Genomic DNA, 26,793 nt, shown 5'->3' on the forward strand with positions numbered 1-26,793 from the left:
TCGCTCACGAGTTGCCTGGTCACGCAGCAAGGTCATTTGTCCACCAGGCGGCAGCATTGCTCCATTACAAACAAGAATTTTCAGGTTTTGGCAAGCCACTGCTGGATAAAAGCCTCCCCATATTTTATCAGTCATGGGGTTTGTTTGGGGGGGGGGATCGGTTAAAATCAGTCTGGTTCAGCAGCCACCGGTATGCACAAAGAGGTCGGAATCAAGTACTTGGGGTGCGTGGTCAGGTTATGGCGTGATCACGCGATATTGACCGGAACCTGTTCGGCAAACACGACTTGGTTCACTCACTTTGCAGGTACCCAATGTAGGACTCTCGTTCAGACACTTACCAATGCCCAGTGTGATGGCTGAGCCACCACTCCTCTTTATACATTGTAAATGTTAAAATCGCATTTAAAATGATAAAAGTATGCAACACAGATCCATAACATGTTAACCAAATCCATAAAGACTGCGGCATATGTTTGTTTACACTTCCAATAATCCACAGCTTGATTTGAGTCTCAAGTACCATTTTGTGTGCCGTGCATATTTGGATATTTAGCCGATTACCTTTACAGATTATTTGGTACGATTTCTCGTTTAAAATGTTAAATTTACAATTTAACAAAATGTTAAATTTAATTTAAATTTACAATTTAACATTTTAGGGCCATCTGTAATGTCTACAATGAAAAATGTCTTCAAACTAAAAAGCTATCGATCAAACAGATGCGCAATTGGCATTTCCTCATGTGACCAACCAGGCACCCAAAAATGCTTTTGGTAAATTACATTATCGAGACTTAACTAATTTTAGCCCATGGTATTTTTTTTTTACAAAAACTTCAACAAAACTTTCCAAATAACCAAAAAAGTGACAAGGAGCCGTGACTGAATTCCATTTTTAAACTTGCTTTAGTCACCAATCTGTACTGAAAATGTCATCTCGGTTACAAAACACCCTCAAGGATTACATGATAGAGGTTAAACAAGGTAGGATTGCATTAAATCAAGTGCTCGGTAGAAGGCACGCACCCATGCAAAGGAATCAACCACATGACTGCATCTCAACACGGTAACACAGGTAAAAAAGTCCCGCAAATTGCAAACATGCCACCGAGAATTCAATAAACCCAAAATTCCACAAACCCCGATTAAATGACAACCTCGTTGGTTATACGAAATGAGGTTATACCGCTAGCCACCAACCAGTGAACACCTGACACAGAGGGGGTGGTTTTGCTTGGTGGTCGTGTGGAGGGACAGGGGTGGGACGGCGATGGCTGGAGTGGAGAGGTTGTGGTTGGGAGGATGAGATGTGCAGCAGCAAAGTGGTGGCTTTTGGGTTGAAACTCCCGCTTTTCACAGTCGTTTAAACAGGAAGTGCGCAGCCATGGCCACTATAGGCGCACCCGTAGGAGTGCCAGGAAAGGGTCCAGACGAACCCGCGATGTCCACGTGGGAGTAGCGCAGCGGCTTCTCAGAGTCCAGCCCATGCTGATGGAACACACACACACACAGAACTCCATGTAGCCTACCCGCATAGACTGCATGGGCAAGTGCTGTTAGGCAAGTGCCTATGAAGGTCAGCCTCACACATGAAGAAGTGAGCCCAGTACTATTTCCAGGTAGCTCCCCACCCCCCCAGTCCTGCTAGTTATACAGCCACACTAATGTGCAATTAAATGCCAAGTTGACCTCGGGAAGGCCCCATGGTAGTTTCAGTTAACCCTTGGTCCCCGATGTGCAGCATCGCAAGGAAATCGATCCAGGTGGCCAGCATCGTAAAGCAGTTGTGTGAACAGCTCTTAACACCACTCCGCCCCACCACACAAACCCTATTTTGTCTGTTATGTCAGGTGATGCGTCACTGGTGATCACTTACAATGGCATCTAACAGAAAACCGGTGAGGCCAGCACTCAAATCTAACTGCCTTTGTCTCTATTTTATTGATATACTGCATCAGGTACTCAATTTAGGCAACCTGAACTTTAAGAAGGCATGGGTCAGGCACCACTGCCCTTTACCATTCATCCCTTGAACGTAGCACATTGGCAAAGTGGTTAGAAAAAAAACAATGGTCAGACAGCCAAACAAATGCCCTTTCAAAAATGAGAGAATAACATGGCATTTAGGCAACACAGGAGGCAGAAAAACTACCATAACAGACCCAAGGTGACATAAAATGCTGTGCTTTAAAATTCCATCATGAGAAGAGCGTCTGCATCACATCGCCCATGTCATAGACTTTTTTTCACAAAAATCCCACGCTTTTGAGATTACGAGCACGTACGCCGAGCAGCTGGGACAAAAAGGGGGAAATCGTTCCATCCATTTCCACTGGAAAGCAGTAAAAATGACGACGCATCGGTGAAATATTGCCTATGTGGTGGTCATTGCGCCCATTCTCACAAGCTCAGAATGTTTGAATTTATTTAAAATAAGTCACCATGCAATCGGTTTATTTTAGTGCAGCACTCTGCAGAACTGAAAGTGAGAATACACAAGCAGTGGCCACTGGACTGCGATGAACGACATTATAATTGACATTATCACAAAGGTATCATACCACGTGAGGGTTGGAACATGTTAAGACGATGAAATAATGCAACACACTTTGTGCAGTTCTTCTTTCACACTAGCTAATATCAGAGGTAATGTGTTGCAATGCTGTGAGCGACACAGTAGAATTTATCTCCGTTATGTTTTAAAATTACATCTACCACAACTTATAACATGAAATATATCATGATTAAAATATAGATGACAGATCATGTAAGTTCATCCTTATATCATTTAGTTAATATTAAATAACTGCCTGACACACCTGATGACGACCGTTTGTGTTATGGTCGAAACGTCGTGAGAATTTTTATTGTTTTATATATATTTTATTATTTTATTGTTTCCCTTCATGGTCGAAACGTCGTGAGAATTTGTATTGTTTTATATATATTTTATTATTTTATTGTTTCCCTTCAACGTGACTTTACCGAAAGAGCTAAGAATATGAATAACTGCAGTCACGAAAGCTTTAAATCAAAATTTAACTGCCTGACAAATTGAAGCTGAAAAACCTGTTATTTTTGTAACTCTTTGCCAAGTATGAAGCAAAAAGACAGGTGTTTTACACAGCTCTCAGTGTGCAGCATGGCTTGTAAAAAGAAATATCAGAAGCCAGGTGTCTGGCTCTGGGATCGGTTCAGCTGGGCCAGGCTGCCAAGGAAACACAGCCTGTGCCTATGCCAAACCAGCCATGGAACGGAGATTGCCGCGAGTTATACTCACGGCATCCATCCCGGACGTGAGCACAAGGAAGGCGGCGGGCGACTGGTGTCCACGCGGGGTGGCGCTCGACGGGAGGTTGTTGCACTGCAAGACGTCCTCGTACTCGGACTTCCCAGCGTGGAAGACGTAGTCCTCACGCCGAATGGTGGACAATTCGAACGGATCGCCTATGCGCTCGCCCACTGGTCACACACGGCGACGGTCACGGAGGGTTACCATTATTTTACTTGCAGGACAATTTATCTTTTATTTCGGATAGTTTCATCATAATTTTCTCCTTGTGTTTGTAGTGTATTATTAGTCTACATGTGTCAATATTGCTGTTTCAAGGATTAAATCAGGTGTTCTCATTATTAATGTTTTCAAGTAGAGAGGGACTTAAGAGGCCTACCTTTGAACCACTCCTGACAATTCCCAGCCTCCCGTGCTGGTCCATTGTCCATGATCAGCTGTCATAGACAGGTTAAGGTTTAGGGGTCAGCATCGCAGCACTACATTAAAAAATATTAGACATGCACTAAAACACACGAAACCTACGAGCAGGACACGATTGGAATAAATAAGTGCAAGGCAAGAGAACACATCAGCTCTCGGAAGCCAAGCAGGGTCGAGCGTGGATAGTGCCAGGATGGGTGAATGCGGTACATGGGAGTTGATATAAGCTGCGGTGCTACATTTTGGGCAGCAGAGGGCAGTGCAGCAACTGCAGCTCTACACTCCCCACAAATGTACACAGCTTTCACCAACGGCACTGACCGGCGGGGTAAAGTATGGCCAATTAACTCAACCGACACGGCGTGGGGAGGCATTCATCCAGCAGTGGATCGACAAAGGGCTGTGTGTATATACACACACACACGTGCATATTAACGCAATCTGTCGCACAGCAGGCTTGGTAGCGAGGGGAGGGGGGGTAGCAGGCAGTTGAGCGAGTGGTGCGGTTGGTGGGGGCAGGCGACCAGCACTCACGGTGTATTCGGGCCCCACGGCGCGGATGGCGTGCCCCGTCAGCGTGGCGATGGTGTACAGCTCAGGGTTCACTGCGCTGACCGCCTGGAGAGAAAGCAAGAATATTTATACTGGAGGAATCCGACGAGCTGTAAAGCTCTTTTTCACAGATGTCCAGTAAAAGTGCACGCCAACGATGGCCATCACGTAGCTTCGGAGACGCGTGTAACATTTCAATTGACAGCAAATGTACAAATAATATGCTGATATACAATTCCCCACAATACATGCTGCAGACTTCCCTGCTCTATTTAAGGCCAGGTTAAAGACGGAATTTTTTCTCCTCTGCCTATGACCGACTGCCATTCTATAAAATAAACATGTTCATGGCTTCTGTACAGCATCTTCAGATGCCAAATAAATATATCCAATTTTAGTCCTGTTTAATGTTATACTTGGACTATGAAGGCAGGTTAAAACGCCTTAAATGATGAAGGTATATACAAAATAAAAATGAATCAATTCTTGAATGGAATGGCAACCCCAATTTGTGATAATTCACTCAATTTCTGGCAGGTAAACTCTTGACATCACACTATCAGATAATTACTGCTGCAATCCCTTCATGTGGCCTCCAAAACACGTCGTGGGAGCCAGGCAGTGCTTTCCCACCCACCTCTACTACAGAATAATGGTCTTCATATGAATGTCAAACAAATGTTTAATTCTCAGAGATGGGATTTAGTCAAATGAAGTGCACAAGCAAATATATATATTTTTATCATTGGTTAAATGGCTTGAGACTATCACGTCTACACTTGAAAATAAAGTCTAACAAAAGGCAGCTGACCTGAACCTATCAGCTACCCTAAAAAAACGTTCTAAAACGACCGATTACAGCAGACCAAAAATACCAAACCGAAACAACCTTTGCATTCTATTGACATTTAAAGCGGCAATGACTGTATGCTTGGGTCAAAACGTGGAGTCAAATCCACACCTTCTCCTTGAGCAGGCACAGAAGGTCGGCCATCACCATGCGCCCCTCCGCGTCCGTGTTGCCCACACGCACGCGCTTCCCCGCGCGCGACGTCACGATCTCGTCCGCCACGTAGCAGTCTGCACGCAATCAAACAGTCGCCTCGATGATAAACGCCGTGGTGCACACCTTGTAATCCGGATCCTTGGGGTACATTTGTGAAAATCCCAAACCCGCCCGGGTTGTATGTATGTAAATTGAATTTCTTTTGCGCAATGTAACCGACCGTGCTAATTGGAGGTGCGGCGGGGGGGGGGGGACAAACTAAACAAAAAGTGAGGTGGCCTCCAGATGACCATGTCTGTGAAGACTTTTTAGAGTTATCCCGTCATGCGAGTGGGTTTTCTCCAGGTACTTCAATTTTCCCCCCCGCATCCAAAACAATTCCTAAATATCAATTGGCCAAATATATAAATTGTATTCTATTCTTGCCAAAGGCAATGTATCAATGCAAGACTCATAGAAAATTATCTTGAGACTCAAGAGGCTTTCCTAGATAAATAAAATAGCACATGCAGAAATTATAACTGCTAAACATGTGGTCATCATCATGAGTAATCCTGAGCCAATGATGACAAATTCCACATTACTATGGCGGGAACGAATCTCGAAGATTGGTTGACCTCACACTCAATTAATTCAACTTTCTAATGCACAGCTAAATGAATCAACCTGGAAAGATGGACAGCCTTGATCTATAAAAGCAGATGCTCACCATCAGTCATGGTTAGCATCTGATTTTGCAAGCCCACAACAGTAGGCCCATTTATCTACCACCTGATCCAGAGCTTAACCGCTACGAATAAAACGTTGTGCGAAGAGCTTTGAAGAGGTTTTTGAAAGGAAAGCTATCGGCACACGCACTCAAGACACATGCTTCAGGATGTCAGATATGAGTGTAAATGCTGCCACTTTAATTAACCTCTCGACGACTCGCATGCATTAAACGACACGCGTAACAGAGCACGATTCTGTTTGATGAAATTACTCCCAATTTAACAAAACAATTGAGAATGAGCATTGGCAGAGGGGCAGCATACGCACCTGAACCAACGCTGTTCCTCACCATTGCCAGGACGCCCACCACACGAATGTTCTTGGGTTTCAGCTTGGCCAGAATCTGCACGGGAGATAGGCAAGGGGGGGGGGGGGGGGACAGAGCATGGGCAAGGCTTCAACAATCGACAGTGGCCAAACGGACGACAGACTTTCATTCATTGTCTTTGTTAATGATGACGACAAGGGAGTGACTAGGGAAAAGTATGTATATATTGAACTTCTTTCGTACCATACCATAGCCAACCATGTTAATCAGAGCTGTGGGGGAAGGACAACAAAAAAGTATATCGGGGTCACATGGTGAACCGATTAAATATTACTCTTGTAAAACAATTTTGCAGCCTTTTGTCAATCCACTGCTGGACGAAGGGTCCTTAATATGTAAATAACACCAATATAATTGTGAGAGAAGTTGGGGGGCCACCATTCCTTTGTTGTATTGTGGCCCTTACCAAAGACCCCGGGGTCCCTGCAAATCCCAGCCCCCACTCCCAAAATTGCCCCCAAGGTTAAGGTTACAAACACACATAGATCAGACGTGATTACACCACTAGTCAACGCAGTGTTAATAAGCCATTTGCTTCCTGTTGTGTATTAAATGCGTCTTGTTGCCGCAACATGGTGCTGACGTTCCCTGCGCACGTTAACATTTTTTTCGTATGTGGTATTCATGCGATGCGACCGTCTGTGCTCTCCACCTCCCCCTCCCCTACCTATCGAAAGGCTTTCACACATCCTCTTGGGGAAGTGCGACGCACAGGGTGAAAACCGCCGAGTTAAGGGTGCACGTGGGGAGCACGGCAGATAAACAAGGTGCGGGTCACCTCAAAGAATCCAGCAACGGCGGCCGCACCACACTTGTCACGGTGCATGCCGGCCATGTGGCCGCCGGCCTTGATGTCAGCCCCACCGGTGTCGTAGGTGATACCCTGCGAGAGTGGAAAAAAAAAAAAGAGACCATCGCACAAACGCCACCTTCCTCTGTCCCCCCCCCCCGCCCACCCGCGACTGTGACGGGCGTTCAATCGCACGCGTCGAATTAAAAAATCAGTTTTGCGGACTGTTTGTTAACACGAGGGCTCCAAGTATTGTTATTATGGTTAGATCTGTCTGCCACTCGGGTGAGCTTAAGCAGACCTTGCCGACAAGGAAGACGGTCTTGTCCACATCTCCCTCGCCCGTGTACTCCAGCTCGATCACACGCCCGCGGTGGCGCTCAACAGCTGGTGGATACCAAGACGACACACGCAGTGGATACAGGCACAGAAACAAAAAAAAATGCATTGAGCCTTCGCTCAAGTGTAGGAGGTTACTGATTCTCCTCTGCTTCGCCAGTAATCTGGAACTCCCATCCCCCTACCATGGGTGCTATCAACTCCCCATCCAAAACATTCCTCGTCCCCCTTCCTCGGCCAATGACTGACTGCAGCTCCCTATAAAATAAATAGACCCACTGTCTGTAAAGAATTTTGGAGATGTTGTCGCATTTAGAATATATTACAAATCCAACCTGGACAACGATCTTAGATGTCAGCCTGTCAGGACATGTGCACCCACTAAGGTCGGGATGTTTACACCACACACCAGACTTAACCAACCTAGAGGAGCACTAGGAGAGATCTAGATCTGAAGTTTTCGTGACTGCAGGGATCCATACTCTTTGGTTCTTTCGGTAAAGTCACGTAGGTATAAAATAAATTAAATCACGATGTTTCAGGCACAACACAAGCGTCCGTCATCAGGCGGGACAACCACAGCACCACCTGATGACAGACGCTTGTGATGCGCCCGAAACGTCGTGATTTAATTTATACCTACGTGACTTTACCGAAAGAACCAAAGAGTACTAGGAGAGCTGTAGATATCACACCCCTTCCCATGGAAGTCACTGGGTTCGTAGCAGTGTGCAAACTCCTGCACCGAATATTAACAACACCCACACATTCCCGACCTCAAATTCACTCTAAATCACAATGGCTGCTGGTTTCGTATTAAACATTATTTGTTCACTTTACTTATCCTACGGCAAAAATCTTCCTTTTGCAATGTGATGATTGCGTTCCGAGCGCCATTAGTTATTCTACACTATGATTTAATTTAATCTACAATTCTGCCGCGAGCAACCAGGGCTGCATTATTTAGTAAACGGTGATTAAACATATCAATCATTGCTCGTTTCAGCAATTTTTCATAATTTCTGTAAAGGGCAGTAGGTTCGATTCCCGACTCCGGTTTCTTCACAGATTAAAAAATAAATAACAGTGCAACTTGTATTGGCCAAATATCCCAAATGCTGAACAATTACCTGCAAATTATTAATTTGGGATTAGAGCAACATCAACCCATACTGCAAGCTGCCTTGAGACTAATCTTTCCTGGGTAAACAAGTGTAGTAATAATAATAATTCACAACAAACACCCACCTCAAAGTTAATTAACATTCTCAAGTATGTTTTGGAGACTGTCGATTTATTTAAGTTTTTTGTTACTAACCATTTGCACAACGGTTGACTGCAGCCAAGCATGGAAATTCTTTCTTGAAGACATCAGGGTCAGAGATGACTTTCATCTGAAATTCAAAATCAAGGAAACATTTAAACGGCAAATCGAAACTTTCTACATCACATTTTAAATAAAAAAAATAGATACATTTCCGAAAGAAAAACAGGAACTGTCGACTTCCTTGCAAGGCAGAAACTATTTTCTCACTTCCATTAAGTTTCGTTGTTTTGAAACACGACAGTGCATCGCTGGCACGATCTTTGAAAACATGTCAGTCAATGGCGGCGCGCAAGTATTCACGCAACACGCAGGGCTGCGGGGCATGGGGGCTCGGCCCAAGGGCTCACCAAGACGGTCGTGTCCTTGAAGATGGTTTCCAAGTACTCGGCCACCTTTGGCGCTGCCATGCGCTCGGGGTCCGAGCCGCCGATATCACGGTACACCACCCTGCACGACACACAAACACCAGTACCAAATGGCAGCGCGGAAAAACCGCAGTCGCAGGACGACTGGACACGTCTTGGCAAGCAACGCTACCTCCAAGGCATTTTCACTCACCCAGGAATTCAAGCACAGGTGCTATGAAGAGCCATTGCCCCAAATGTCATCAGCAATATATTACATACATTTTGGGCAAATGTCTGTTTTGGGTCATTTCCTATACTCTTCTATAAGCGCACAACTTTATCTATCTGTGATGAATGCTGCATTTTCCGTCGTTTTCATGCAGGGGGCGCTGTAAACCTACACGCTCACTGCATGAATGACAGAGGCGCAGGGACAGACGTTTGATTATGTTGGAATTGATCTGCAGACGGCAGTCTTCTCGCACGGCCAGTTCTTTGTCGCCTTATCTCAATCCCGCAATCCCAAACAGGTGAAAGTCCGCATTGAACCGAACCCCCAGCAAGGCCATCAACTTAACGATGAGAGAAAAGTCACACAAAATGTCCTTTTCAATGAAGTCTTCCAGATGTAAAATGATAAGCTTTTAATGAAGAAATAAAATTATCTAATTAAAAACATAATACAATTCAAAAGAGGTTTCATTTTAAAACTTAAAAACAGAACATCGGATGCTTGCGTTAATGCGTCGTTCGTGTACAAATATTTTTCGTGACTTTCCTGGCCGAAGGCCGTAAATGGTTGTGAGGGGGCATCTAAGGCGCCCCCCGAACAACCCCTAGTTATATATACTTTATTTTTAAGGCAAGTGTTATTGATGGATGTGTTACATTTTTTGACATTGGTAATGGATTGCAAGGCTTGGTCCACAATGGCCATGCTTAACATACACACCTGCCACTCTCCAGCGCCGTGACAACCTTGACAAGATGTTGTCCCTCGGCGTCACTTGCCACCCACAGACCCAACAGCTCTGCCTTGCTCTTCTTCTCTGGCAAGGCTTCTCGGACCTCGATAGGCTGTCTCGATCCACAGCCACGCACACATAGGGGGTCCCGTGTTTAGGCGTGCAGATCACAAGTGGTTGTGAGCAAGCATATTGTGGCACAAAAAATAAGGTGGTGTGGATCGGACCACACCAAACCAATTTAACAATGAGCGTAAAAAAAAAACATGGATAAATTTGAGGCAGCAAAGTAAAATGGCCCTCTTCCCCGACGATATTAAATGATGGACGGGAAGGGCAGCGTGCGTCTATTAGGTCGTTGCGATGAAGCAGGAGAGTGGGTGGGGTATTGAGCATTGCAACGCACCACGTAGAGTGCATGCAGTGCCCCAAGGGCGCCCACGAGGGGGGCATCATTAAATCTAGAGTCAGGCACCAGCACCAGCAGGGGCTTCTTGCTGCCGGCTTTGAGGGCCCTGTTGAGAGACGATAGGCGTGAGAAGCAAAAGCATTAAAAAAAAACAGTCGGTGAAACCACAGCACAATGCAATGTATAATTAAAGAATTATAATTATAGACAGCAGTTTGATCCGCATGTTGAATGCTGGGATCAAAATTACACCAAAAAACACTCCACGCACATTACAGAAGCATTTTAAACAATTGTACAATGATACAATGTGCGTCACCAAAGCTATGTAGGACATGTGGAGGTATATTAACTTGTGAAAATCTGTATACTAAAACGTGTGTACATAGTTTTATGTAGAAACTATTGTGTAATTTCACACCACGCATTACCGCACAATGCCGGAATAGGCAGCATCGGAAAAACGACGGACGTCATCGTAGTCCCGATTGAGGGGTCCCGTGGGTGAGAAGACCTGGCCGAAAAGGAGGAGAATGCACACAGTGTAAATGTCTCATGGCCAGTGGGAGTGCTCGGTTCAACAGCAACGAAAATGTGACCGGTGGGAGCGAGTGAACCCAGTGACATTATTACCAGCCTCTTTTCCATGGAGCACTGGCAGGGCACCACAGACACCTCCTTGTAGAAAGCTGCATCCGCCTGTGGTAATGTAAGATGAATCACGTATGACAAATGTCACATCATCATGACACCACGATCAATCATGCATTATTGCACAGATTTTTAGATTGCCCAAAAGTGTCCATTTTATACGTTTCCCTTCAAGGCATTTCTATGGACAAACCTACGGAGTTTTTTCCTACTATGAGCATCTTCGCAGAGCTCATTTGAAAGTACGAGAAGTGAGAAAGTAAGCAAAACACCTAGTCTGGAACCACAAAAGGTACGTTGAGGAAGAGAAGCGTTACAGCAGGAGGTGTGGATGCTAAACAGAAGTGTTAGACCAGGGGTTCCCAAGGTTTTCAACCTGGGACTCTGCCCGCCCGCCCACCCCCCTCCCACCATTTGCGCATCCAAAAAACCACATGCATCGCAATATCGTGCCGTTGACTGTTCTGGCATTGACCAGGTAGGAGTTGTGAGGATGGATTGTCGGAGAAGACTTAAATAAAGATCGATAAACTTAAACGTCATTTTAATGACGTCACTGAACATGCCTTCACTTTTAATCTTTTGGACAAAGTTGCAACTCCTTCTCCAATGACCACAGGACGACCCAGACTAAGAAATTCTTAACTACATTAAACGTTCCATACTCGAAGGAAGAGGAAAATGTGCACACCACGTGGCAGCTGATAAAGAAGCAAAACTATAAATTGGCAACGCTATAACCAAGCTCCATTATGTCCGAGTTAGTTTATTTACATAAGTCTGTTAAATGATTAACTTTTTCACAGCTTTTTATTTAAACTTGTTTTTCCTATTCATATTCTTAGTTCTTTCGGTAAAGTCACGTTGAAGGGAAACAATAAAATAATAATATATAAAACAATAAAAAAATAAAATTAGCTGTTGATCTTGTTACTTTGCACATTTCCACCCTGCAATGTCCTGTAACTGCCGCCAATGCCGATGGTGTTGGGCTGTGGTCATCCTTGTAAAAATGAACTGCTTAGCTCAATGGGTCTTGCCAACTGAAATAAAGTCTGAGTCTAAATGACTAAACCACCTACCTCACTTGAAAGTATTAGCTCCTACAGCATTCATCACAATTCCATTCCATTTTATAATCATTGTATGCATTTTCCTGTTTACCAAGGTCTCTCTTGATAAATATACTTTTGGTCTCGATGGATTCTCAACTTGTTTTAAATAAAGGATTTTATAATTATTGTGTAAACTAACAGCTGGTGCTGCAGTACTTTATCAGCTATGAGTTTCATTAAACTACGCCTTGCACAACTCGTGACTGCTGCGGGCCAGATGAGTCTCAGAAGCCAGTACTGGTTTTTTGCTGTGCGTTTGTTTGGCATTTGCACAGTGGGCAGAATAAGTTTGTTTTCAAATTCTTCAAACACAAATGAGCTACCACAAAAAGCCAGCATTTTGCTAGAAAAGGCCATCTTGACAAACCAGCTGAAGGGGTCCCACAGATTTACAGCTTCAGTCACCCAATTACACCTTTGGCAATAAAAAAGGAGGGTCCACAAAGTAAAGAAAACCTAAAGTCAACTCGTGATTTAGGACAATTTAACAAGCGTGTCCTCGGACTTTGTTCCAGAACTCTGAAAGTGCTTATGTTCATTTGTGCAAGATGTGAGAAAATTCTGGCCAACTTGATAATTTTTTGTGATTGCCTCATTTATCCTTGTACAGAGTTCCGAGAGTTCACAAAAAATGTAGACTACAACATATTTATCCTGCCTTCTTGCCAAAATTCTAAACTCAAAAGGACCTTTGGACAGACGTGTTTTTTTTTCTGCGTAGACACCACAATTCTTACGAAGGAAATCTATTCGCTTTGCGTTTCACTTCACCATTGTTTATTCAATGTTCTGTCATTATAGCAAACACACAGATCTCGTGAAAAAAAATTGGTAATTTTCCTTAAATCATGTCAATTAATTAGTAGCTTTGGGCATCGTGCATCTCAGGTGCACACTCGCACATGACTTCACACCTTGACATAGGCTGCCAACTTATCCTGTATGCCCTGCAGATCACCGGACAGATTTGTGATATTATCCGTCACCACCACCACTCCATCAAATCTGCACATAGATAGAAATGGGAGATGAACAGACATGAAGCCATCTCATTACACACAAGACACTTCAGCTATTAATGCAGCCACCTAAAAATGCACATCCACAGCCAATGACCCTTGTAAAGCCATACGGACTTTTAGGGGAAGTTCCATCAGCAATCAACTATTAAGGCAAAGTGTTCAATGTTGGTGGCTGTACAGCCTTTATCTTGCCAGTGCTGATGTTAGCACACCACACCAGAGGTAATTTAGCCAAAACCCACGAGAGGATAAGATGTATACCCCGTACAACCTATGTTATCCACGGCTGGGACTCAAACTCGGGTCACATTGCAGTTTGCTAAAATGGACGCCAGAAATTGCAACAACTGTCAAAAGGTAATTTTTTTACGAGTCGACCATAAAAACCCCTTTCTCGATGAGGCGTGCATTAATATTGTACTCTTACCGGTCATCTTTGATGGTAGTCACATGGACGATGTTAAGTGCCCTGCCAGAAATAAAATAAAAACTTCAAAAACACAGCAGTAAGCCCCCTCCATTACCACCTTGCAGGCATTTAGAAAAACCTTTGAGACAAGCTTGAGCTGTATAAATTATACTGCTAGCCAGACAACATGCAAAGCTGTATCCCACTGCAAGGGAACATTTTGCGAGTTGCAAAGTCAACCTTAAACACGTTTGTGAACTTAAGTTTTACTCTCTATTTAAATGTTGTTGCAGCAGAACACCTTTGCTGTTGCTGCTTATGATGATGTTAGATAATTATATCCCGAGTGGAAATGAGGTTTTTTCCCCCCTCTTCATATAATCGTATCAATTACACATTGTCAATAACTGATCTAAACTATTTCCTTCAGGCGACACATTTTAAACCAAAATAATACTCCAATTCACACACCTCCCCTCCACCCACCTCCCTCAACAAGTGCAGTACTGTGTTAAATAGAGCCAGAGAGAAGTGGGGAATGGCTCTTTTCGAAAAAAGGTCTGCTGCTTCCTCTGGAAAGTCATAATTTCACAATTATACATCCGGGGAATATGGTCGTCAGTAGTCCACGCATTCGCCCCTCGTCAGTATGTTGACGTTACACAAGCGATTCTGCATTTGTAACGACAAATTTCCCTACTCTACTACGGATATTATAAAGTATGTGTATGCAATGAATATCAAGTATGGGGCCTTTCCCCTAGCCCTATACACACAGTACAGCACATTGCTGTGTCCAATGACAACATGCATCAGTGAAGCTCGTAAGACAGGGCTAAGTACCGCATAAATTTTTATTGAAAGCTTTCGTGACCGCAGGGATTCAAATTCTTTGTTCTTTCGGTAAAGTCACGTAGAAGGGAAACGAAAAAAATATTTTATTGTTTATTTTAATATTTTATCGTTTCCCTTCGATGTGACTTTACCGAAAGAACCAAGAATATTAAGTACCGTTGTGTAATGATCAACGAGCATCTTAAATCTGCATTCATGTTTGCGAGTTTAGCAAACACAAGCCCCCCGGCTCTCGCGTAATCTGCGACGTCATTTAATGTCTGTTGAAGGCGAACGACACGGCGATCGATTCCTCGTGACGAGCTCTACACGATGCACTAATCAAAGTTTAAAAGTGTTTTTTGTTTCTTCTGCGCATTCGTGGACACGACAACAGAACGATGCGCGCCAGGCGGGTCGCGGCGTTTACGTGCCCGGTGGGACGGATTCGCCAAAAATTAGCTTAATTAAATTACACCAAGTTTGTCTTCTCTCTCATTAATTACGATTTTGACTTTCGTTTTATTCGGGACCCCAGGGTCCCGCCAATAAGGTTGATTTATTATGCAACTTAGTGTCTTGTTCATCAGAGCAATCTTACTCTTTGGTTCTTTGGGTAAAGTCACGTAGTTAGAAATAAAATAAACAACAAATCACGACGTTTAGATTGCACTTCAGCAAAAATACAAAATGTCTTGCTGTGGTTTCCCACACCTGATGACGATTGCTTGTGTTGCAATCGAAACGGTCGTGATTTGTTGTCATTTTATATCTATCTACGTGACTTTACCAAAAGAACCACCAAAGAGTATATGGTGTTACTGCAGTCACGAAAGCTTCAAATCAAGATTAGAGCAGTCTTAGTTAAGCCAGTTTTCAGAAACCCACTTGTTACATCACCATTTCTTCCGCTTCATATTCAACTTGTATATTTCGTGTGGTCTACGCAAGTTTAGGCACACACGTGACGTTCACCGTTTTATATATAGCATTACATTAAGTGTCAAAAACCAATGGGGAGGATGAAGATACACATGAAAGGCGATGCAGTCTATTTTAGTATACAGTATTCTGCACATTTCCCACGATGTATAAAATATATGGGAAGTCGGAGTGCGTCTCTCTCATAACCCCGTAGCTGTGTGTGACCCTATGCATGGAACTCAATTGAGTTGCGTGACCAGATTGAAACGAATCGACTTGCCGAGTTAGATTCGTAACACCTATCAATAAATTAAACGGCGCTTACCGACAACCAAAACGCATACGCACGAACAGGTTAATTTGTTAAAAAAAATATATATCGCCAAGACGAATTAAAACTCGTACTGTTTGCAGCCGAACCAGTTTAATGTTTGCCGAAGTCAAGTCACTCACCACACAGCCTCCATTGCGACAGTGCACAAGTCGAGTTCACTGCCTATAGCACGCGCACCTCGCTTTATAGTCCCCAGTTCACATGGGCCACACCCATCTAATTACATACATCAGATAAGCGCCCCTGTTTAACAATCCCTACAACCGATAGGCGTCCCGCTCTTTTCTAGAACGCCCACTGCACATGCGCCGTCGCGAGTTGCGAATTCCCTACTGCGCATACGCGATTAGCTTTTTGCACTTCGTACAGCGGATACGCATGCTCACCGCCTTTCTCACGCGTAGAGTTCAATAGGCCCGGGGGTAGGGGGCGGGGCGTGGGCGTGACTTACCCCGCTCATCCAATAGGAAAGCGCAGGTAACGTCGCGGCGCCGAGCGCTCGAGACCCCATGTGCTCACGTGAAAGACTTGTGATTGGCTAGCGCTGAGGGGGGAGGGGAAGTCACGTGCGACGTGAATGAAAAAGGCGTTCTGATTAACTAAGGGTGGGTGGGGTCCAAGCGCAGTGAATGAAAGATGCTTTGTGATTCGCTAAGGTAGGGGGGGAAGGCGTGGTTGCATGAAAGGAGGCTCGTGATTGGCTGACATTGCGGAATAGGAGTCTCGCGCGTGACCGGAAGCGCGGCTCCGCTCCACGTCGCGACGTCAGCAGGTGACGCTTCCTGTGCCGGGCGGGGTCACGACCTCGCTGCGTTGCCGCCCTAGGTCGACTCGGCCTTAAATGAGCTGCCCGTTGCTAAATGTACTGTACACACTGAGGAGACAAAGGCAGCAGGCCGGGCGGGCGGGCGTGCGTGCGTGCTCGCTAACGGCATTTTTGCCAGAAGTCTGAAAGGCTTAGCAGGAGTGTGTGCGCTTGCATTCGTGGTGTTGTCCGTACCTTAATAAGTGCTCGCTAACAGCACGTGCGGCTCTATAAGGACACATCTTCAGTGTGCGTGTGATGCATCTGAGTCGGGTGGCTGCCCTCTGCACGCTGGCTCATCACGCGAGCTCGAGGCTTCTCTGCGCACGCCTCCTGAGCAGCTGTGCCGGACTCTTCTCCCCCTCTCACCACCACCGCCGCTTGCAACATCCGCAGAAGCAGCAGCAGCGCCTACGTGAGCAGTACGCACAGCGCAGAGGCATGAGGCTCGTGCGCTTCAGCGAGACGAGCGGTGATGCTTCGCCCCGCCTGGGCTTGGAGCTGGAGGCAGGGGGAGACGTGGTGGCGCTGGGAGGAAGCCGCTTCCAGGGTGGGGACATGGTCGCCTTCTTGGAAGGCGGAGAGGAGGCGATGCAAGCGGCCCGGAGGTGCGCGGATGGGTGGATGGGCGATGAGCAAACACCGCCAACCACGGGAGAGGCGGAGCGGTGTTTGCGAGCTTCCCTCCTCTCGCCTGTTCTTCTAACGTGTTCTCAAAAGGTCAAATTTGGCCTTCTCGTCCACACCGTGGTTAAACCACCACCACCATAACCGCAGGTCGACACACTTGCTGATTGTCCCAGTCGTTTCCCTTGTACAGCTACACTTTTGAATTCACTCCTCATTGTCTCTCCCAAGTTGTTATAACCTTGCCCAAAACGCAAACCTGTCAAACCCCTATCAATTACTACCTTATTACAGACTAATTCAGACCTTATTGGTCACCCCGTGCCCTTATAAATATCAACGTTCATCCTACAAAGTCCCATCACAAGGGAGAAACTCAAATAGATAAAACAGTTTTTTTGGCCCGTGTTTAAAAGGGCTGTACGCCCTATGGACCTGAATTCATAAATTTCCCTGTACAAGAATGCGGGGTATAATCCTTATGGGTTGACAGCTATGAAAATGTGGCGATACAAAACCAGCGGTAAATAGATGGGCCTTTTCGGCCAAGACGATTGCGTAACACGTGCCACTTTTGTTTGTTACGTAACTGTTATTTACCAGCCCACTGAGCTATTTGTTCTTTTTCAGAGGCGACCTGGCCTGCACATGATAGCTCATTGAATTGGCTTATCACATCTGGGAATTTAGAGTAACAGACAAAAAAAAGTTTCTAAATGTGGAGGGGGGAAACTGAAAATCCACGCAACCACGTGAAGAGAGAGCGATAACGCGAACTCCAAATATGAAGGAGGCATCGTCAGGGTCCGGGGTCGAACCGACGGACTCCTGCATAGCAGGCAAGGGGGAGATTAATCTGTCTTGCCCCCAACAACACGCCTCGCGCGTACGACGTTATATCGTACAGTACGTCCTCGCTTAAAGCGTGGTGTTCACACGACCCGATTTGCAGAAGAACGCGGCTCTTTCATTCGGGAACACTTCGCATAATGTGGAACGCGCACCAAGCTCTTAAGGCTAATGGTTACTCCGACTATACAATCCGCAAAGCTATCACTCAAACCATGAAGAAGGACCCTCTTGAGGAGCCTTTCAAAACCATCACTTTACCCTACATTGCGGGGATCACAAAAAATATCTCCAAAATCTTGAATAAACACAAGATCCAGGTCCGTTTCAACACATTACATAAAATCCGTGATCTGGTTGCGTCTGTAAAAGATGTGATTCCGGACATACAGTACCCTGGTGTCTACAAACTAAGTTGCCTCTGTGGTAGTAGTTACATTGGAGAAACCAAACGCCATGTCTCGGACCGCATTCGTGAACACAAAGCAGACCTTAAGCACGGTAGGACCAACACCTCGGCCGTGGCAGATCATTGTTATAATTCAGTAGGGTCATATGACATTGACTTTTCCAAGACAGAGGTTCTTTGTAAGCCATCTGGCTACCATGAGAGATTCGTTCATGAGGCTATCAACATATACAAGCACAGAGACAATTTCAACCGAGAAGATGGATTCTGGCTTAGCAATCATTGGAAAGATTTGATTAACCATTTCAGGTCTTAATTGATTGTTCACGCTTACAGTGGCATTCAGACAGCATACATTAATTTTTCGTCTCCCCCCTCCTCTTTTCAGAACATAGATGGACTAGTCCTTCTAAATAAACTGCCAAATCGCTGCGCGTGGCGCTGACGTTTTTTTATAAATAAATACACCGTTTTAAAATAAATTAATGCAGACCGACACACCTGATGACGACCGTTTGTGTTATGATCGAAACGTCGTGAGATTTTTTATTGTTTTATATATATTTTATTATTTTATTGTTTCCCTTCAACGTGACTTTACCGAAAGAGCTAAGAATATAAACTACTACTTTCTCGAGCCTGCACAGCCGAGTGATAGAGTAACGCAACGGTGTATCCTCCGTTATTAGCCCCGCCATCTCACTGCGCGTGTGCGTATTCGTGCATCGCATCTCGGCAAAACCTTATCGTGATGCCATTATGAATGGCTAAATAGTTTTCGCAAGACGCGGCGCTATTTCGGGAACGCATATCACGCGTTCCCTGTCCCCCCCGCGCGCCAGGTCGCTGGACCTGCGGGAGGTGGTGGTGCCCCGAAGCCGGCTGCGGCTCCATGCGCCCGTGCACCAGCCCGACAAGGTGGTGTGCGTGGGCATGAACTACCGCGACCACTGCGCCGAGCAGAACGCGGCCGTGCCCACGGAGCCGATCATCTTCAGCAAGTTCGCGAGCGCCATCACGGGGCCCTACGACGACATCGTCCACTCGGACGAGACCAATGTCAGGCGGACGTTCGGAAACTCTCCGTTTGAGACGGGCGCCGCACACACGACTGTTACTCGCGCGCCGCATCTCTGTGCGAGGTCGCTGACCCAGTCGAACCTGGCTGAAGTAATTGCATGTTCTTGATTCTTAAGAGGATCCCGGAAAGTAAGACACTCTTCAAACTTGCGTCCCGTGTCAACAGAGTTGTGCAAATCTACACATACACACGGCACAGCACACCTACCGAATTATAAGCCACACCTCCCAACTTTTGCTTTAAAATACAGCGGAGGTGGGGGGGGGGTGTATGTTGAACTTCTTTCGCACCGTACGTAGCCAACCGCGCTAATCGGCCGCAGAAGCGCATCTTGAAAGCGCGCGATGCAGTGACCGTCTTTCTGCGATGGTTAGCCTAAAAGCTGCTGCGAGGATGGCCGGAGTTCGCGTGATGGTTGATGCTCCTTAACGAGATCATCAAGGTATTGGGAGGGGGAGGGAATGTCTTATAAGGAACGCTTGTGTAATGTGGGGTGCTGTAGAAACTTAATGACGCCTGCCCGCTTTGTACTCCCAGGAGCTGGACTGGGAGGTGGAGCTTGCATTTGTCATCGGGAAGCAGGGGAAGCGGATCGAGGCGAGTGCTTTTTACGTTTGCTTTGTTGCCCTTCCCCCGCACCTCCGATTAGCGCGGTTGGCCACGTGTGGTGCGAAAGAAGTTCAGCAAACGTAAATCCATATGTAGGGGTCCCTTGTCAACATACAGATACACGCCTCCTAAGATCACTGTCATATAGCATGCATGAGAGGGCGCTATTGACACACGCTCGCTGCCCTTGCACAAGCAAATCTGCGTGAGCCAACTTAGCCGCGTGGCTCAGCGGTCAGGGAAAGTAGAGTAAGCTGATAGCTGTGGAGATGCCGCGTTTGAATCTGTTACTTAAAACGTTCTTCATATTACCCCAATTTCACCCCGATTGTGCGATCCACGTTATGTCATGGGATGAGGCATCCATTTGGATCTGTCTCAGAAGAGCGCACACAACCCTTTGTGCGAGAGAACGACCCACATAAGTAGACACCACGGCTTCATCTGAGTTCTCTTCCAGTGAGTCTGTTCCACAAAGGAAGGGGCAGCACTTTCCCACCCACTCTGCCACCGATAGTAATAATGTTAATTGTTTGATAGTCCAACGGATAAAAAAAAAAAATGTCAGAGCTGTAATTTTAAGCAAATGAAGTGCATATGGAAACTTAACACGTTTTTGTGCAGTTGTTGGTCGAGACAATCAACTCCCTGCACTTTTGAGGACCCAGTTTAATTACTGGTGTGGTTTCCATGGTTAGGCCCGGACTGGCCTCAGGGCAGCAGTCTGAGCAAATGCTCGGTGGGCTGGTCCATTCCGAAGGCCGGTCTCTTTCAATACCTCAAATGTGTATGCTGCATTTATTATTTACGCTCTCAGTTGGCATTAAGGCCCATATTAAGCAGCTCCAAATATTATTCCTCACCGGCCCATTTGTTTTTTGCACCAGCCCAAATGGGCCAATGGTATGGCACGGAAATGTGGGCCGGTGTGTTTACAAATTCCTAGACCGATTTATCAGTCCCAATCCGTCACTGTCCATGGTGCACTATTATCATTATTAGTACGTTGGTCATTGTTGTTGGCAGGAGGCGGCGGCGATGAGCCACGTCGCGGGGTTCACGGTGGCGCACGATGTGAGCGCGCGGGACTGGCAGATGCGACGCAACGGGCGGCAGTGGCTGCTGGGAAAGACGTTCGACTCGTTCTGCCCGCTCGGCCCCGCTCTCGTCACGCCCGACGAGCTCTCTGGTACGGTTAAGACACGCCATCAACAACAACGTGCAGTGTTGTCTTGTTGTTGTGTAACAAAAAAATGGCTTGAATTAATGCCGGGTTAAACCCTTTCGCGTTCCGAGATGTCCGCAAGGGGTGGGTCCCGTTCACCGCTGAATCTCGGAACGCGCAAGTGGTTAGCGTTAATTTTATTTAGAGGCGTAGTAGCGCCGTTTATAAGATATTGTACTGTTCTCACCACAGAGAACTGTAGCGACACGACCGCACTCTACTATAACTGATGCCAAACTGTGCCACATGCCCTCCCGCACGGCCTTTTACTTCAGATTCCGTTCCGAATCAATTCGAATCCATTCGGAATGGGAAGAAAAACTGATGACGTGTACATACATACGTCATCGGAACGAGAAAAGGTTTACTGCCAAAATATCATAGATAAGGACCATCTAAGATATGAGTCTTCGTTTGACGCAAATATATATCTGTTTCTCCTGATATTTCCCACGTATCTATTTTGTTGCTTATATTCTCCACAAGGAAGCCAGTGATTGTTGCGTTAGAATTAACGTGGCAGTCTAACTGCACTGAACGCTGTGGTCTCGTCGTGTCCAGACCCGCACAAGCTCGGCATCCGTTGCCGGGTCAACGGGCAGCTCGTGCAGGACAGCAGCACTGAGCAGTTGATCTTCAAGACGGAGGCGCTGATTGCCTGGGTGTCCCGGTGAGTTTCCACCAAAGGCAAAGGTCCCCTCTCAGGGCATTAACATACTGTTGGGGCAAGTGTTGTTGGTGGCCACCTGTAGGCGAGTTGCCACAACGATCTGCACAAATAATACGGTTAAAATCCAATACCGCATGATGGCAAAGGGTATTTGCCTTCAAAGTTTGGGAGTTCACCAACATTTATGGAAGAAAGTACGACTGCTATGAGGTTGTATGTTGAAACCGGTCCAGATATTGCTTGTACTGAATTATTGCTGCTGAAATAATTCACTGCCAGAAGGTCCGTGGGGCCGATTTGTTGAGTAAAGAATACTTGGATTTTTATTTACGTGGAGAGAAATATTTGAAAGGAATTACTGATCAATTTCGTTAAAAGCTAGTTAATTGATTCACCTGCAATTGAGTGAAGTGTCATGATTCAATAAATTCCATTTAAGAAGCGAATCTGCTCATTTGTCCTGTTCATGTCTCATTTGTTATTCGTGTCATTTATTGTTGTTTACGCCATTTGCCTAAATTAAAGAGCATATCATTTTTATCGAACGTCCATAAATTAAAACGCTTACACACATAATTTGATGCATGTACACGGAGCGTTAAGAATACAGTGTAACGACGAATCGATGCGTTGTTACCTGCCTTCTGGCTACACATCTGCAGGATGGGACCGTTAGTTTTTGTTTGAGGTTACATCTTACCTTCAGTGCAGCATTGCATGTGCACACGGCTGGCAGTGAAGATCCCCCATCAGGTGAGCTTGCATAGCTTGCTATCTATCGCATTGCCCCCCCCCCCCCCACGCGTTCGTGCAGGTTCGTGACCTTGTACCCGGGCGACGTCTTCCTGACGGGCACTCCGCCCGGGGTGGGCGTTTTCCGCAAGCCGCCCGTCTTCCTTAAGGTAACATTCCAACCCCCCCCCCCCACCCTGGGGTGCTAACGTTGGCCTACCGAGCAACATCGAAAATATTCGGGGGGGGGGTAATCGATGAGAAAGAAAGTAAACTGCGGTGGGCAGAGTTGCACATGAGCTGCCAGGCGGTTGTTGGCTATGCACGTGGCCTGTAATCCAGCGGCGTGGTGGCAGCGAGGGTTGGGTGGATCATGGCACATGTTAGCATCGAGGTGCTATACCCGAGTTGGCCAGCAGAAAGCGGTACAGCATCGTGTTGCCCCCGCACCCCCCTTCCACACGTGAGTTTTCTCTGGATGCTCTCGTGTTTCCCCACATGTAAACGCTCATTAATTGAAGAACACCGTCATATATAGAGAACTGCAGAGCTTGGTGCGGGGTCACCGTGTGGCTGCCTTCCCGCTTGTCTGTGGTTCCCCGCGCCTCCGAGTCGTGCCGTCTTCTCTCCGGGCGGGAGAAATATAACTGTGCGCTTTACAAGTTGAATTTAACAGGTCCCTGCAGGGTGGGCTGGTAGGACAAGTCTCTGCGCTGTCTATTGCTGATTTTACACCCAACAGCACGAGATTTCACTTCGTTAAAGTATTGAAAGGGGACGGACGGACGGACACATTAATCTATTGCAGGCTGGTACACTCAGTTTACAACTTCGTTCCTACCAGTATTAATTTAGACTACAATGCAACGCCGTGGTCCATAGAATGTTTGGAGATGTTGTTTTGTGCCTCATTTTGCTTTCATTTTATGTAGGACACTTCAACTCTGTGCGTGTAGCATCTGCTGCTCATTATGCGAACAAAGAAGTAGAATCAACGGCACTAGTCCCGTTTTAAAATTGGTTGTGGCTTTATTCAACTATGGGGCAAGGGATAATGAAACCAGAAGTATTCGTTTTTATCTTTGGTTATGTCAATGGATTTTTTTGTACCTGAACATTACTTGATGTTTTTTTTTCTCATTTCGTATTTCTAGAGAGGAGACATGGTGGAGTGCGAAATTGATCAGATTGGATCCATCGCAAACAAAGTGGTGTAGCGAAGATCGTCGCCAATTCTTTGCATTGCAGTTGCTTGTTTCGACCACTTAAATTGTACACAGGCCAATCTTTTTCATGCAGATTTGATTATTGACGCCACCCGTGCGACAAAAGTGTGCGCGCAAATCTGAGAAGACAACTACTTGTAGCTTTTGGAATTTTCACGCACCAGGTATTATCTACGCAGGTAACCGCGCAAAGCGCACGCACGGACTCCACCGAGCGTCGCCCATGTATTATTTGTCAAGACATTTGAGGGACTACTTTCGGCGGTGACGTGGCCGAGCGGTCCCGTGTTTATCGCTCGTTGCATAAGCTTTCGGTTCTAGGCCAGCGGCCGCCCTGGTAAACACTGCCGAGTGGACGAACGAAACGGGTGGTTCGCTTGACAGTGGCCATGTGCAGCCGGCTTCATGGGCTAATCATGAAAATGCCCCCCCCCCCCCCAAGCTGTTTTGGGTGAAATAATTTGTCATGGTCATCTACAGGAGAACTCTTTGTGGGATTATCCACAGTTGTATTCCCTTCAACTGCTGGGTAAAAAATAAATAAAAAATCGTGGATACTGGAGGTTATATCACGAATTTGCTGTGCCAGAGGGAGGGGGGTGGGAAGTCGCAGGCATTCAGAAGCCGCTTTGCCATGCATTTAGTAAAATAGCGGATAATAGAAAGAAATAGGGCCGTGGATTAGTTTTCGTGGACCATATAGCTACAACAAATAGGAATGTCGAATTTCTTTCCCACTCTACGTAGCCAACCGTGCTAATAGGTGCGAGTCATGGGTAATAGGGCCGTGGATGAGTTTTATACAGAGACAACTGCAGACGATACTCGTCTGTGAAACATGGCGCCTCCATGGTGGCCTTGTGCTCAAAGAATGTCGCGAGTACCAAATGTGCCAATGATCTGATTCGAAGTGCTGTTGAAGAGCCCCCATTTACTGAGATTGCCAAGGTTAGGGACTCACCCCTGCATCCCCCACACCGACTGGGGTAGTACCGCCTTTTACACCATTCCCCAATGGAAAGTGTGGAAGAGTTGAACCAATAAAGTTGTGAACACCCACCCACTGAATTTATTCCGTAGGCACAAATCGTGTTCTGCGAACACAATACAATAAAAAAAACTTGCATATTTTGTCGTGCCAAATGTGTTTTTCTTGCTTTTACTAAAACAGCACTTGGCTATCTACACGTTCATCTTCTTTGGTTCTTTCGGTAAAGTCACGTAGAATGAGAATAAAATAATAAATTGATAAAATAAAATAACACAATAATATTCTCACGACGTTTCGGCCACAACACAAGCGGCCTTCATCAGGTGAAGGGAGCGAGACTGTCTGGTAGGACAGCGCTGGACAGCGCTGTCCTACCAGACAGTCTCGTCCTACCAGACACAAGCTGTCCTACCAGACAGTCTCGTCCTACCAGACACAAGCTGTCCTACCAGACAGCGAGACTGTCTGGTAGGACAGCGCTGTCCAGCGCTGTCCTACCAGACAGTCTCGCTCCCTTCACCTGATGAAGGCCGCTTGTGTTGTGGCCGAAACGTCGTGAGAATATTATTTTATTTTATCAATTTATTATTTTATTCTCATTCTACGTGACTTTACCGAAAGAACCAAAGAAGATGAATCATTGCAGTCACGAAAGCTTTAAATCGAAATTTATCTACACGTTGTTGAGCAAGTGTATCTGTTAACACGATACAAGCGAGGTCTATTTACAGCACGTCTGTAAATAGCGTGCACCTTGGGGACAAGTTATGCTTAGGAATTTGCTTCTCTCTGCCACACCTGCACTATTAACTTCACCCAGTCACATCGCGCATTGCCGTGGTGCAGATTCGGCATAGCAATGCAACGTTGAAAACACTAAACGCCGTTTAATACTGGTAGGAAACGTAGTGGACTGGAAGCCCAACCGGGATTAATTCACAGGAGGCAGGGGATTAATTGTGTATATCTGTGGATGTCTGTCCACGTGGGAGGGGTGGGGCTGAGTGGAGAGGGGAGGGAGGGGCTGGGTGGGGGGGCTGGTCATACCGTGGTGCCCTTATAAAACTCAACGTTTAACCTACTCACGCCGGCTTGTGCCCGCCCCTCAGTCGGGCATATTTGCGGAATACATCACGCCACTGTTGACCCTGGCCATTGACCAAGCAACCGAACGATCCTACCAGCTCCCTCCACAGGAATGTGTTTTTAGATTTTCCTAATCGGCTATGATCTGTCGACTGCTGGATGAATACATTGCCTAAACTATCACCATCTCTCAGCCTAGTGATGCGAGTCAAGTTCCTGCACGAGTAGATTGCAATGTGTTCAGGCAAACATACCGCCCCTTCGATGGGTTACCACGTCTGATTGCCACTCTTATTCACATCCGTCTCTACCCAGCCCTGTTTACTTTACTCAAGTCAAAATTATACAAGTTTGACTTGCACATGTTCTCCAATCCATGCATTCCCCTCCGTCTCCAAATGTACTTTCACGTGGACGTTGCCTTCGTGCATCGTTACATAATTTCACCTTTGTCATTGTTCCAACTTGTCCAAATTGTTCTGATCCAAATGAGATCATCTGAACAGACCGCATGTGTAGAGTCAGAAATACTGGAGGCACTTTATTTAATGAGCACCATCTGTATATATATACACATCTTACGTGGGCGCACACTATTATAATTAAGATAGTCTTTTGTCGGCAGTACTACTTAGTAAGAAC

General features: G+C 46.0%; 2 protein-coding genes across 4 annotated transcripts; one reads left to right on the forward strand and one right to left on the reverse strand.

Annotated features, from left to right (window-relative positions):
- Window positions 1-886: 886 nt before the first annotated feature.
- LOC116941365 (putative aminopeptidase W07G4.4) lies at window positions 887-16,062 on the reverse strand. 2 transcript variants are annotated; one of them, XM_032952415.2, is made up of 17 exons: window positions 15,961-16,062; window positions 13,768-13,809; window positions 13,233-13,323; window positions 11,186-11,251; window positions 10,984-11,066; window positions 10,550-10,658; window positions 10,131-10,255; window positions 9,179-9,278; window positions 8,823-8,898; window positions 7,467-7,552; window positions 7,154-7,258; window positions 6,315-6,390; window positions 5,232-5,350; window positions 4,253-4,336; window positions 3,675-3,732; window positions 3,284-3,465; window positions 887-1,491 (listed from the first exon to the last, which is right to left on the reverse strand). In XM_032952415.2, exons 1-17 carry the CDS (start codon window positions 15,972-15,974, stop codon window positions 1,357-1,359), a joined length of 1,551 nt encoding a protein of 516 aa, XP_032808306.1. In that variant the 5' UTR covers window positions 15,975-16,062; the 3' UTR covers window positions 887-1,356. The 2 variants fall into 2 exon arrangements, with proteins under 2 accessions (XP_032808306.1, XP_032808305.1); XM_032952414.2 differs by lacking the exon at window positions 15,961-16,062 and adding an exon at window positions 15,484-15,515.
- Window positions 16,063-16,511: 449 nt separating this feature from the next.
- On the forward strand, window positions 16,512-25,202 carry LOC116941364 (oxaloacetate tautomerase fahd2, mitochondrial-like). 2 transcript variants are annotated; one of them, XM_032952413.2, is made up of 8 exons: window positions 16,512-16,613; window positions 17,043-17,254; window positions 19,374-19,590; window positions 20,150-20,209; window positions 21,248-21,410; window positions 22,008-22,116; window positions 22,931-23,018; window positions 24,003-25,202. In XM_032952413.2, exons 2-8 carry the CDS (start codon window positions 17,088-17,090, stop codon window positions 24,063-24,065), a joined length of 867 nt encoding a protein of 288 aa, XP_032808304.2. In that variant the 5' UTR covers window positions 16,512-16,613; window positions 17,043-17,087; the 3' UTR covers window positions 24,066-25,202. The 2 variants fall into 2 exon arrangements, with proteins under 2 accessions (XP_032808304.2, XP_032808303.2); XM_032952412.2 differs by lacking the exon at window positions 16,512-16,613 and having other exon boundaries at window positions 16,620-17,254.
- The last annotated feature ends 1,591 nt before the right edge of the window (window positions 25,203-26,793 follow it).

This window comes from Petromyzon marinus, chromosome 11 (genome assembly GCF_048934315.1).
Source record: "Petromyzon marinus isolate PM22_M1 ecotype Great Lakes invasive population chromosome 11, UKy_Petmar_22M1.pri1.0, whole genome shotgun sequence".
NCBI lineage: Eukaryota > Metazoa > Chordata > Hyperoartia > Petromyzontiformes > Petromyzontidae > Petromyzon > Petromyzon marinus.

Excerpts from the sequence above, each read along its gene's own strand:
- LOC116941365 (XM_032952414.2), bottom strand. Across the intron at positions 7,259-7,466 it reads CCGTCTTCCTTGTCGGCAAG|GGTATCACCTACGACACCGG; the intron begins GTCTGCTTAAGC and ends CCACTCTCGCAG. Across the intron at positions 4,337-5,231 it reads TGTGCCTGCTCAAGGAGAAG|GCGGTCAGCGCAGTGAACCC; the intron begins GTGTGGATTTGA and ends CTTTCTCTCCAG.
- LOC116941364 (XM_032952412.2), top strand. The coding sequence starts at position 16,905 with ATGCATCTGAGTCGGGTGGCTGCCCTCTGCACGCTGGCTCATCACGCG. Across the intron at positions 17,255-19,373 it reads GCGATGCAAGCGGCCCGGAG|GTCGCTGGACCTGCGGGAGG; the intron begins GTGCGCGGATGG and ends CCCGCGCGCCAG. Across the intron at positions 21,411-22,007 it reads CACGCCCGACGAGCTCTCTG|ACCCGCACAAGCTCGGCATC; the intron begins GTACGGTTAAGA and ends CGTCGTGTCCAG.